The sequence below is a fragment of the Equus quagga genome, chromosome 12 (assembly GCF_021613505.1).
Source record: "Equus quagga isolate Etosha38 chromosome 12, UCLA_HA_Equagga_1.0, whole genome shotgun sequence".
In the NCBI taxonomy this organism is placed as follows: domain Eukaryota; kingdom Metazoa; phylum Chordata; class Mammalia; order Perissodactyla; family Equidae; genus Equus; species Equus quagga.
This window is the reverse complement of record NC_060278.1, coordinates 59,963,006-59,977,103: the sequence shown is the minus strand read 5'-3', so window position 1 is coordinate 59,977,103 and position 14,098 is coordinate 59,963,006. Positions and strand designations below refer to the sequence as shown.

Genomic DNA, 14,098 nt, shown 5'->3' with positions numbered 1-14,098 from the left:
ATTTCAAAGCAAAGGTTCTTAAAAAGTTCTAAGTCCACACCGACCCAAACCTCCGCAGATTCTTGTGTCCAAATGCACCCACCATGGAGAGAGCTAACTTTTATGGTACTCTCAGGCAGAGATGAAAATCATGGTACTAGGACAGCCATTAACATCTAACTCCCTTCAGGCCAAATCATCTTTATAAAATATTGCTTGGAGGAAAAAAATCATGGTACTGTCTCTGAATTTAAAAAATGTTTAAAATGCCAAATTCCTCATTTAACTTGACTAAATGAGTTCCTAGCCCAATAGGACACAATATAGACCAAGGTGCTGTGTTACCAGCGAGGGTGAGCAGGTGACCATGACAGCGTTGGCAACGCCGTAAAGAGAGAGGCATTAGCACTGACTAAAGTCCACAAAGGAATAAAGTGGAATTACAGAACAGAACCTTGGGAGTAGAATTCTTACAAAATGATCTAATTTAGGCAGATGAAGTCTCTCCAACTATTCACCTGATATAACGGTATGAAAAAGGAAACCAAAGTAAACCTGAGTCAAACCAAATGATATATCCATCAACGATGCATGATATTAGAACACTAAATGTGTGTTTTATGTATTTACATGTGTACGAAACAGACAACTTAATCAATTGCAAAGTTATAGGTTACAAACCATGTTTCCCAAAGTGTGCTCCCAAGAACACTAATTCTATTGGATATCAGTAGATGTCACTCATAAAGAGTTCAAAGATCAAACACGTTTGGGCAACAGCTACAGAGGCTTCTTAAGTACTAAAATGGACTGTAACATTCTTAGAGGGGCACAAACTAGCTGCATTTCCCAAATATATCTGACTGCAGAAGCCTTTTCTCAAATAGTATCTTAGGTACTGTTTGAAGAAATGGAAGGTTATTTTCTTTAAAAAAAAGTGGGTTATACCTGTTAATTGCTAAGGAACTTCGGTCAAGGTGGAAATTCACATGGGCTGAGGTAATCAAGCCAAGATTCATAAGCATTCCCCTACTGCCTCCCTGGGGAAACTGCCGTCCATTTTGAGACTATCCTCTAAATGAAAAGCAATTAAAGCCCAGCGAGTACCTTTTCTCCAGAGGTAATTCCTTCATGCAAATCCCAGCCCTCTGTGAAATACCTCACAAACATTTCTCTCTTAAAAGTGGCAAATGTTACACTGAATAGACGTGTATCTTTAATATTGTCAGAAACAAACTTCACTCTACATAGTTAGTACTATAAACTCAGGAATACAAACCTATGAATTCACAGCTCCTTCTTTTTGATTTTTTTTTAAAGATTGGCACCTGAGCTAACATCTGTTGCCAATCTTTTCTTCTTCTTCTTCTTCTTCTTCTTCTCCCCAAAGCCCCCCATACATAGTTGTATATTCTAGTTGTGAGTGCCTCTGGTTGTGCTCTGTGGGACGCCACTCCCGCATGGCCTGATGAGCGGTGCCATGTCTGTGCCCAGGATCCAAACCAGCAAAACCCCGGGCCACCAAAGCCGAGCATGCGAACTTAACCTCTCGGCCATGGGGCCGGCCCCTCACAGCCCTTTCAAAAACATTCCAAGTGGTGTCCTCACTAATTCCCAAATGTGCCTTTTCCTTGCAACCTAATGTCTTCACTCATGTTATTCTCTCTGACTAGTGCCCTCCTTTGCAAATATCGTAAAACCTACTAAGGCCCAGTTCAAGTTTGGCATCCTCTAGAAGGCTGCTTAGGCCCCTGACTCCCAGTTGTCATACATCTACTAGTAACACGTACACTTATGTATAGGAAAAGTTTACGATAACCAACTTCTTATTTTCACTAAGCTTTTGTTCTGAGTCCCTTAACATTTCCTAATATACCGAGAAGGAAAGATTTGAGAATGGTCTCAGTCATAAAATTCAGGAGCCATTTAAGCCAATCTTCAAATTTTTACAGATAAAGAAAATGAGGCCTAGAGAGGTCAAGTGCCTTTGTGAAGGTCAAGAAGCTAGTGAGTGGCAGAACTACCCTGACCGCAAGCCCAGGACTCATTTGACCAGAGCACTTCATACAAGCTTTTTAAGAGAACGAATGCTGGACTTACTGCCCTTGGCTATAAAATTGAGAGATCTTTAAAGGAGGGTTGCTGGACTTAGCAAATAAAAATAACAAGATGCTCACGCAACTTACACCAGAAAATTATCTGTTGTTTATCTGAAATTCAAATTTAACTGGACATCCTACTTTAGAATCAAAAGGATTATCAGAAGCAAAAAGAGCAACTGAAAAAAAAAAAAGAAAAGAAAAGAACATTAGCAGACTGTTCAAACAAAAGATTTTCCGGGACCGGCCTAGTGGTGCAGTGGTTAAGTTGGCACACTCTGCTTCAGCGGCCCAGGGTTTGCCAGTTCAGATGCAGGTGTGGACCTAGGCACCACTTGGCAAGCCACGCTGTGGCAGACATCCCACATATAAAGTAGAGGAAGATGGGCAGAGATGTGAGCTCAGGGCCAGTCTTCCTCAGCAGAAAGGGGAGGACTGGCAGTGAATGTTAGCTCAGGACCAGTCTTCCTCAAAAGAAAAAAAAAATTTTTTTCCTAGGACATGGCACTATTTAAAATGCCTTCATCTTAGGATACCAACCAATCCAACAACCAGAAATACATCATCAGAAGATCTAATAATCTAAAAAAATATCTTTGGAATCTTAATTTTGGCCCAACACTATATACAGTGCAAGTATTCCTCAAGACATGCATACATTTTACAAAGAAGATGGGTGCAAAAAGAAGTTTCATGAAATAAATTCTATTGGACATCTGAGCTGAGAATAGCTGGAAAAGGACAAAAGGGAAGACACAGTACCATCCAAGGCCACGGCTCCGTCTACAGCTGGGTAACAGACACCGGGGCCGGGCATCTGATGTGCCCCACCAGGAAAGCTGGCTGAAGGAGGCGGAAGGCGTGGCAACTTCTTACCAACAGTACAGCAACAAGAAAGAACATGTCATTCTATCTCTCATCCCCAAAAGAAGACAGGATCAAGGATTTTGCTTTTACAGAAATAAAAATTAAGAATGAAATGATTATATTTCCAGCCAAATCAAGTAGTTCAAATGAGAATTTCTTTCCCTAGTTTATGCTGTGACCATGTGTTTCTTCATCATGATGACACCTGTACTTTGCAGTAAGACTATGTGAAATTAACACTTATTTTCAAGAAGATTCTAACAATGGGAAAAAAGATAAAATTCATTTGCAAATGAAGGTGTAAACGCTGTTTGTGCTGAAGTAAAAATGTGTCCTAATCCAAATATTTAAAAGTGAATCACGTTCATTTATTCATTTATTCACTCACTCACTCAGCAAATACTGATTGTGAGGTTAATATGTGCAATTGCGTGGGGCTAAGTGGTATGAAAAAGTCAAAGCAGTCTAACACAAGTAGCGTCTAGCTTCCGTAGAGTTTGTTTTTTGTAAAGGTCACTTAATCGGGTTGTCTGGAATACAAATGGCTTTTTTTCCTGTAGAAATAATGTTTATTAGGTCCTATGCCAGCATACAAAACCCCCATTTAGTTCATAAGGTGTAGGCAATACTATAGAATTTAATCATTATATATAATAAGATTTCTGTGGAGAAAGGTCATTAGTGTTACAACTTAGGATAACCCCATCTGAACCTTATTCCTGATGAGAGCCAGGAGCAAAATCGCAGGGCAAGATTACATACAGCTCCAAGGCAAAGGCTTCAGCTCAAATGCTCTGGGTGGAAAGAGAAAGGCAGGGCACCTAACAGGACAGAAGCGGGGAAAGAGAGAGGGGCGGGACAGGGACAGAAGTCAGTTAAAGGCAGGGAAATGGCACACAACCTGGGATGATGGGAAAGAGATCGCCATTCCGATTTACCTGTGGGGAAGGAAACCAACAAAGTTAAGAGGAAGGATCAGGCGGGGACAGTATTTTCAGGAGCTAGTCAGTAAGCTGAACGAGGGAAATCACGGCGATCCCAAAACATCAAATTCAGACAAAATTTTAGGTAGTCTTCCAGAAAACTGTTCCATTGAAGTTGATAACACACAAAACAGCAGTCCCTTTCCTTCCTTTCTTCTCTTTCTTCCGTATAGAAGTATCAATAACTAGTAGCATTAGCCCAAAATGCAAAGAAGTACTGTATAATAATGAGAATTAAAATAACCCTAAAGGAAAACAAGGTCTCTCAATAATCTATCTTACACCTCAATTCAAATGTTATACAACATACTTAAAGGGCTCTCACTATAATACATTTTAAAAGATAGAAGATATACTATAAGGTAGAAAATATACTTTGGTCTTAGTATGTGACAAACACAAATAAATTTGCAAAGAAGAAAACTCTAAAAGTATGTTCAAGAATTTTTAAAGAATGAATCCAAGTTACTGTTCCTTCTTTCTTCACAGAATAACCAACCATATGGATAACTCACAATTCCTTTAAAGGCTGGGCTTATTACAAGTCATTATAAGGCTGACACATTGAAAACTGTTTTCTTGCTGTTTCACATATTTTACAGAACAAAGACACAACTGTTATTTTTGCCAAAAGAACCCCAGAAATTGAGCTCTAGTCATTACCAAGATTTCCTAAACCCCATCATCCAATTAACTTTCATTTTGTATTCCTACTCACTTGGGGTTTATGGGACGGCTTTCTAGGGTACAGTTAACCAAAAAACAATTTAATGACCACAGTTATTAACCTTTCCCAAAACAATACAAATATGTGAACACAGATAAGAGTTTCATAAAGGCACCTTTTTTTCTTTGAAATATATACCTTTTGACCTCCTGGAGTCTCAACCGTGTGATGTTCTTTCAACTTCTGTTCTTGCTCCATTATATCTTTCAAATGTTCGTTTACCTTAAAATATAAAAACACTCATTTGAATTTATATTCAAATATAATAACATAACATGCAGCTTAAAATGCCTATAGTCAGACCTCTGCTGTCAAATAGCAGTACTACTCAAATGAAGAGAACTCCATTTTCCTAAGCGCAAAACTGTGTTTTAAAGGCTGGCCCCATGGCCAAGTGGTGGGGTTCAGTGTTCCACTTTGGCGGCCTGGGGTTCACCAGTTCAGATCCTGGGCATGGACCTTGCACTGCTCATCAAGCCACGCTGGGGCAGTGTCTCACACAGCAGAACTAGAAGAACCTACAACTAGGATAGACAACTATGTACTAGAGGGCTTTGGGGAGAAAAAAAGGAAAAAAAAGAGGAAGACTGACAACAGAAGTTAGCTCAGGGCCAATCTTCCTCACCAAAAAACAAACAAGTATTTTACAGGTGTTTTATTTGATATTCTAAAGTTAATTCACTAATTTATCAAATACTACTATGTGTCAGGAACGGCTGGAGTGCTAGAGAAAAAAAGGTACTCAGTACCTTCAGTTTTAATGCTTAGGAAGCAATAAAACTTTAGTAAAAATTTTACAATCTCTTTTAGAACTAACAAACAAAAACTATTTTCCCTAAAATTAATGTTTCATTATCAATAGAAAACACCTTGAATCAAATTCTTAAGCTGTGATTTCACAGACATGTCCCTGGATCACCAGTCGTTTTTAGTGTGGTCCTAGGGGCACAGTTAAAACACATGAAAAATCTTTGCATATGGGAACTTTTTGGGAGAAGGTCTAATTTGTCTCTTATCAGACTGTGCAAATAGTCCATAATCCAAAAAGGTTAAGAAACAATCTATCTAATGCGTAAAATATTTCTTAAGGCCAGTTTAGGCAATTCCAGATTTTGAGTTAATGATTTCAGGGTCACTCTAGTAATAATAAAGTTCAAATTAATCACAGCACTCTAGAAAGTATTAACTGCCATTATCAACCACGATAACTCTAAACAAAATCAATAACTTTCTAAACTCCTCTACTGTCTAAAATTCAGTTCAGTGGCTAAACAAATGACTGGAGAGTTTTAATTTACGATGAATGGAATGAACGATAGTTACTGGGTCTTCTTCACCCATGACATGTCCCAGGTGTCAAGGGCATTTAATCGAGAGAATGACTTGGGCTTTCAAAGACGCAACGCTCTAAGATCTCTCAGTTAATCCGAGGTCACCAAGCTGGCTGTGTAAAACACTCTCTCTAAGAGACAGGAGGGTTAGAAGAGACCTGAGTCTGACGCAAAACCTGCACTTTCAAGCTGTCAGCTTAATGTCTTGATATCCCTGAGCCTCACCTGCTGGTATGAAGGAAACCTACGTCACAGAGTGGTCTGAGGGACGCTGGCTCTAAGACAGTCCCCAAGGATCGCCCTGAGCGTGGCAGGCCCTGTGATTCGCTCCTAACAAGCAAGTGAGGTGACAGTACATCACTCCTGTGGTTACGTTACGTAACACTGTGCTGTCCACGTTACCGGCTGACTCTCTCGCTGGCTCTGATGAAGCCAGCTCCGTGCTGTGAGCTGCCCTGTGGTGAGGCCCACATGGCAGGGAACTGAGGGCCGCCTCCAGCCAACAGCCAGCAAGAAACTGAGGCCCTCGGTCCAATGCCTGAACTGAACCCTGCCAACAACCAAACGAGCTCAGAAGTGGCTGACTCCATGGTCAAACTTTCAGATAAGGGGCTGGCCTGGTGGCGGAGCAGTTCCCCTTCGCTTCAGCAGCCCGGGGTTCGCCAGTTCATATCCAGGCACAGACCTACAACACTGCTTGTCAAGCCATGCTGTGGCAGGTGTCCCGCATATAACGTAGAGGAAGATGGGCACAGATGTTAGCTCAGGGCCAATCTTCCTTAGCCAAAAAAAATAGGGGAGAGAGAGAGAGAGAGAGAGAGAAAGGTTGGCAGTAAATGTTGGCTCAGGGCTAATCTTCCTCAAAGAAAAAAATTAAAAAAAATAAAACTTTCAGATAAGACCCCAAGCCTGGCCAATACCTTGACTGCAGCCTTGTGAGAGACTCTGAGACAGAGGATGCAGCTAAGCAATGCCTGGATTTGGAAACCACAGAAATTGATAATACTGAGATAATAAAAATAAGCAAGTAAATAAATAAATACTGAGGTAATAAAAGTGTGTTGTTTTAAGTATCTAAGTTTGAGGTAATTATTACACCACAACACTTAATACAGAGAATAAAAGAGAAAATGTATAAAATGTACCAAGTAAAGTACATGACACATAGCATACTCCATGAATAGAAACTACTGCCATTATTTATAAGAAATATATCCCAAAGTAACATCACATAGTTAAATGTCTATAAGGGCTTTAATAAATCCTAATCAAAATACTTTAAGCTGATGTAATGGTAAAAATCATCCAAAGTACCAAAATCACAAGAAAATTTTACATGTTGATAACATTAACTTTCATCATAGGGAGAATACAAGAAAACTACACGACATGATGTCAATTCAAGTGACTTAACCTACTTGGGTACACAAGACAGATAAACGAAATAATTAGCTTAGTGACTGAAACCAGTTCCCAAATGCTGGTAGAAAGTTCTACAACTCAAGTTGAATCATGACACTCTGTACAACTCAAGGATAAAAGTTAAAGGAATGTATCAAGCGCTCACCATGACTGAGAAACAGGCCACCACCTGAACAAGTGTTGAGGACTAATGAATTCGAGAACAACATAACAAATAGTTGGCTCTAGCAGTATGAATTAGTTAAACATATATTTGCTATAATCACATATTAATTCAAAAACCCATTAACTTTAAAATATACACTACCTTTTATTTAAAGTTTTTCATTTTAAAATACAACATAGTAATGTGTACCCTTGCCTTAATATAAGTCTACAGTTAGTCAATATTTTTGCCTTCCTCCTGAACAATACAAAAACCTCAGAAAGCCTTTAATTCAAATCACCGCCTCTCATCTGTCATGTTATTTTACCTAGAATTATAGTTGTTTCTTCTTATGGGCCTCAAAATCAGACATTATTATGGTTTTTCACAACACGAGTTACCCATGGATCCCAATTTCTCTTTTTATCTCATTGCTTCCTACATCCCAGTCCTTCCTTCCAGGTTTGATTTCTTCCTCCCTGAAGTACAGCCTCTTAGTTCTTTCTGCAAAGGTCTGAGTGATAAACTACCTTCTTTGTTTGAACCAAGCTTGATTTCACCTTAATCCTGAATGAAAGGGACAGAACTCTAGTTCATGGTTATTTTTCTTCAGCACTTTGAAGATTCTGCTGCACTGTTTTCCGGCTTCAACTATTACTGCTGAGAAGTCCACTGACAGCCTTTTATCTTTGGAGATGTGCAGTTTTATTACTATACGTATTGGAGTGAATTTGTTTTCATTTATCCTGGTTGGAATTCACTGTGGTTCCTGAATTTGAAAGTTTATCTTTCATCAAGTGTAGAAAAATTTCATCCATTATCTCTTCGAATATCTTCTCTCCTCACTTCTCTGTTAATCTCTTTCTGGAATTGCCACTCGGCTACTGGCCTGTCTTGTTCACCCTGGTTTCACACATTCCATCTCACCTCTCTGGGCTTCATTCTGGGTAATTTCCTCTCAGTTAACTAACTCCCTCTTCAACTATGTCTAATCGTCTACTTAAATTTTTGATTTTCAAATGACTGAAAATTTTCATTTCTGGGTTATATTTGGTTCTTTTTCCATTATGCCCTCCAGGGTACCTTACTCCTTCCTATGGTTTTTAGTTCATGTTTTGTTTTCAGTCCCTTAAACATTTATTTTGCAGTCTTTTTCCGAGTCTTCTGCTATCTGAAGTTCTCGTTTGTCACGTCTGCTGACTCTGATATGTGAAGATTTCTTCCTCAGGCGCCTCGTCAACTCTGATGGTCAGCACTCCCACATCTGCAGGAGAGGCCCACCCCCACCAACCCCCCACGGCTGGGAGACCCCTAGGGCTCTGGGTGTGCAAGTGAACTCTCAGAGCAGCCTTACACATCTGCTTCTCTGCCAGGTGCAGAAAGATACCACTGGCCTGGCACTAGTCCTTCTGTTAACCTGTTGCTTTCTCCCTCTTTCTTCCTTGCATCAGAAGCAGAGTTTAGTGCTCATCCTCCCGTAGGTTCAGTTAAGGAGGCCTCTTTCCCAGCCCCAGAGGGAGACTCACAATCAGCCTACGATGATCACGACAGTCTCATGCTTCTTGCCAGAGGGTGGTTTAGGTACAGGCATGAGACTTCATCTTACTCAATGGGACCTCCTGGGGGGGACCTTCTGGAGAAGGTTTTCCTTGCTAACCGAAGGGTCCAGAAGACTCTCTCATCTTTGCTGGATACTACCACGACTGCATACGATGTCTGGAACCACTGCTGCCATTATACAACTCTCATACATAGCTCAGAGTGACAGAACAACAGGATGCAAAGCCCTGCATTCTTGATGCTGATGCTGAGCCCCTAAATTAGCTAACCCTGGACATGCCCTACCTCCACATATGCTGCCATGTGAGATAATAAACCCCTTCAGCTACTTTTAGTTGTGTCTTCTGACACTTAAAGCAAAGACATCCTGGCTGATGCTCTCCCTTTTACTGAGGGCACAACTTTTTATGGGTCTTCACTTCGTGGGTCTAAACAGAGGTCACGGTTTCAACTTCCCATAACAGGCAAAACTAAGGCATTCTCTTGTGTCCACTTGACTTATAAAACTGCAGGATCAGCTCCATACTCCCCTGAGAGGGCCACCAAGACTTTCATTCTCCACTCGGCTTCTGGCATCTGAGAAGTCCCTTTTCTTTCTTTAAAGCTCAGCTCTGTAGTATCAACTTTTCTAATCATATTTTATCAAACATGTGCAGGTGTTTTTAATAAGAAGGGTTGTAGTTTTAACCTGACATGTTGCCAAATCACTAGTATTTTCTGTCTTAGTAATGTATGTATTACAAGGCAATTTTATAACTTCCATGCATCTTGGAAGTATTTTGGTCCATTTACCAATTGTATGTGTAAGCCTTAGGGATGGGGTAGTGACAGGACCAAAACCTGGGAAACTTTATAACTTTTGTTTGCTGGTTTGTTTTTAGTATTTTCATTCTCTCTTTTTTTTTAAAGTTAAAAAAGAAATACTTTCTAATTCATAGTCAGGTAGTTGTAATTGTTCTATCAGTTTGCAAATATCTTCATGACTTTTTTAAAAGTTTTTATCTGATTCTATGCAAAAAGGAAACTGATCACAAATTAACATTTTAAACTACTCTTCATTTATTTAATCACACACTGAATAGCTATTTACTGAATGCCAGTTCTGTGCCAGATACTGTATTAAGAGGCTAGGGGTAATACAATATATAAATCCAGAATGGTCCCTGTCCTCATGAAGCACGGGAGATAAGACCAAAAAGAAAGGGTAAAAGATACATACACACAAAAAAAATGCAATTTCTAAGAAGAGCTATAGATAAATAAAGAGGTGAGGAGAAAGTAAGGGGGACAGGGAGACCTACTCCAGAAAGGATGGCTGTATCAGAGAAGGCCTCCTTCAAAGGTAACTTTAAGCTGAGACTTAAGGATGAGAAGAAGCTAGTCACGATAAAAACAGAGAAAAGAGCATTCCAGACAGAGAATAAAAGATACAAGCAAAGGCCCTGTGGTGGGAAAATCTTGGTGTGTCTGAGGAACTGAGACAACAGTGTGGCTGGGCCATGGTGAACCCCAAGAGACGAGTTACAAGATGAAACTGGAAAGAGGCAGGGCCAGATAATATAAGGCTCATGCAGTCAACTTCTGTGTACCCCTCCGCAATTTAGTCATTCAGTATAATCTCGTCTTCTGTGATTTTGATTTTTTTAAATTTAAATTCATTTTCAGCCAATAATGCTGATAACTATTTTAGCCATGTTATTCCCATTTTTCTATGGTATATTTCTTTTATACTTGTGGATGTATTACCCAGGAGAAAAAGCAACTGGGTTAGGATGAGCCAAGGTAAGAGCCAAAAGGAACAAATACATGCTAAATCTGAGAGGCAACGGCGAAGTCATAATGACTGAACAAATAATGAAGCTGGTATTGGTAGAAAGGGGCAAGAAAAAATACCCTGAGGTGCAGGTTGAATCAAATGGTTTCAAACTTAATCTAAAAACCAAACGGGGGGCCAGGCCAGTGGCGCAGCGGTTAAGTTCGCACGTTCCGCTCCGGTGGCCCAGGGTTCACCGGTTTGTACCCCAGGTAAAGACCTACACCTGCTTATCAAGCTATGCTATGGCAGGCGTCCCACATATTAAAGTAGAGGCACAGAGGTTAGCTCAAGGCCAGTCTTCCACAGCAAAAAGAGGAGGATTGGCAGCGGATGTTAGCTCAAGGCTAATCTTCCTCAAAAAACCCCCCAAAAAACAAATAAGGTAGATACGACTCATAAAAGTGCTGAACATTCCTAATTAAGTGATTTCCTTATCCTTCTGTATATTCTCAAAGTTCTAATTCTGTAGCTTAAACTCTCTCTTTTATTTGTTAAACATCAGCTCTTTGCCAAACGCGGCCCTACTCTAGGCAAGAGAACTAAAAAAAAAAAGGGGGGGGCATAGCATCTGTCCTCACATACATTATTCCAGTTTGTTTAAATGATTAAGTAAAGTAATTAGAAAGTCTGAAAAGTGCTATGAAGGAAAGAAACAGAGTGTTGTAGCAGAAATAAGAGTTGATATGTGCCTACTTTAGATAAGGTTGTGAGAAAAAAGTGCTTCCTAAACTGAGAAATGATGGAACAGAAGAAACACACGAAGCTGGGAGATGAGCTGCCAAAAACAGGAGACATCCTGTTCAAAGGCTCCGAGGTGAGCCATACAGCCGGAATGAAGTGAGACAGTGAGAAAGAACAGTGGCCATGAGCCCAGGACACAGGCACACAGGGGTCTGACTATGTGGTGCTTTGTAGGCCAAGGCAAACTTCGCACTTTAAGTGTAAAATGAAGCCACTGAAGAGTTTTAGCAAAGGAATCACACGATACAAGTCACCCTGTAAAAAGATCCTCTGAGAGTTCTGGGTCTAGCAATAGTGGAACAGCACGTGTCACACGAAGCTCGCACACAGAAAGCAACTGGTGAAGGTCCTGGAGAGCAACCAGAAGTAGAAATGGGAAAGGATTTAAACCCTGAAAGAAAGGAACACACTGAGTGAAATCTATGCGTCTATGGCTTTCCCATCAATCCACACCATGCAGAGTGGCTAGAACTCAAGCAGAAAACTGCAGGCTTGTTGGCTCGAGGAACGAAAGGAGAACGAGGAACTGTCAGAACGGCTGGACAGTGAGGAGGAGTATCCTGAAAAGGAAGGAAGCACTAACGGGGGAGACAGCAAAGCCACACCGACACTGCCCTCAAATCCTTGGCTGAGCCCTGAACTGTGCACGCGCAGAAAAGACTGCACGGAGCCCAGGGAGAAAACAAGTGCCGGGGGCTGAGGAGGCTGCATTGCAGGAGAGACGGTGTGGGGCTCGAGTCCCACCAACATAGAGGGGGCTTGGTAAACACTAGGTTTTCCACAGAAACTTCAGAAGGGTCACATGTGCTTTAGAAGTAAAGACTGAATTTAAGGTGAGTACAGAAAGTGTTCATTGGATGTGTCCAAGTGGGAGCCTCTGCTGACGAACCCAGGAGCGGCTTCAGGGTGGGATGGGGACGGGAGAGGAGAGAAGGCTAAAGAACCGGGAAACAACTCTGGAGAGCTTCTGTGCACACAGAAAGGGGGCTGTGTCTGGATGGGGAAGTTCTGTTTCTCAGGATGGGAGACACGAGAGAAAGTTCGTATTCTTATGAGAATCATCCAATAGGGGGGAGAATCAGATGATGAAAGAGCGAGGGGGCAACAGTGTGGTCCACAGAGCAGCACCATTAGCAGCACCTGGAGCTTCTTAGCCATGACGACCCTAGATCTGCGGAGTCAGACGCTGAGTTTGAACAAGCTCCCGGGGGATTTTTACGCACATTAAAGTGTGAGAGGAAGTAAAGCAGAAGATCAACGACCATGAAAAGGAGAAAAAAGCCGACACCTTAGGGACACACTTAGACTGGCAGTGAGTGCCGAGTGTCCACCCGAAGTGAGAGCTTACGAATTCAAAGTGCAACCAGACTCCTCATGGAAATTTCCTCAGCAACACTCCCCTCCGCAGGTGCACCTCAGAGATCAGGTGGGTAACTGAGCGCAACCAGGGTTTTATCAGATAAGAAACAGGGAGGAAAAACAAGCAGAATAACTGATAGTACTCGCAAGAATCCAAATTCAGAAAGGAGAAACGTGAAGTCAAGTGAGGTTGCGAGAATTAACAGGCTCAGTGGTTTGGAACTCATGGAGAAGTTGAACATTTTTAACAGTAGAGGGTATTGGATTAAGTGAAGGAACTGTCCACGAATGGGATGTAAAGGGCACACAGTTTCTGACAATGAACAGGTCTAACATGTGACCAGGATTCTCTGTAGCTGAGGAGGAGGGGAGAAAAAGATCACTAAAGATGAAGAAATAAGGAGCTCCAGGGGCAGAGTAGTAACTGGGCCTTCTACACTGACACTGATATTATGGATGACGATGATGAACGCAGTAGTTGTTACACTTAGCTTCACGCAAGCATTAAAGGAAGGATCTGAAGATACAACTTCTCTTGCTCTCCTCAGGTCCTGCTCACTGATAAGGTTTCATTTTCTCTGGGATGACAGTTGTAAATGAAAGAGAAGTGAGAGGAATTAACTACTCAAATGGGCAAGGGAGCGGGAACCTGACAATTTAAGCATCTCCAGAGCACAAATAACCAATCACAGCTCCACTAAAATTTCCAAGACGAGGAATCTACAAGCAACTCCATCAAGCTAACCTAAGAGTCATCTAACATGAAATTATGAGAAAATTATTTCATTCTTGTATTCAAAAAATATGTACTGAACACCCACAGGGTATGGAGCCCTCCTCCGAGTGCTCTGAATTTTGTAATGATTGGATATGAACTAAATTAATCATTACTAAATGTAATCATAGATACTACAGAATATACAGTAATCTATTTCATCACGTGAACAGTATTTTTTTACTTAAAAGAGAACGGGAAATTTTAAGGAACGGACAGAACTTTGGCCTTCACTTTGACGTAAAGCAAAAGCAGTAAGGGGAGTGTGTCTCCGTCTGCTCCAGCTGCTGCACA

General features: G+C 41.1%; 1 protein-coding gene across 3 annotated transcripts in view; it reads right to left on the bottom strand.

Moving 5' to 3' along the window:
* CAMSAP2 (calmodulin regulated spectrin associated protein family member 2) overlaps positions 1–14,098 on the bottom strand; it is a 108,376-nt gene that overhangs the window by 31,540 nt on the left and 62,738 nt on the right. For all 3 annotated transcript variants that reach the window (XM_046678327.1, XM_046678328.1, XM_046678329.1), the window contains one exon: positions 4,794–4,877. In XM_046678327.1, coding sequence (XP_046534283.1) covers positions 4,794–4,877 — 84 coding nt within the window. The remainder of the gene's footprint in view (positions 1–4,793; positions 4,878–14,098) is intronic.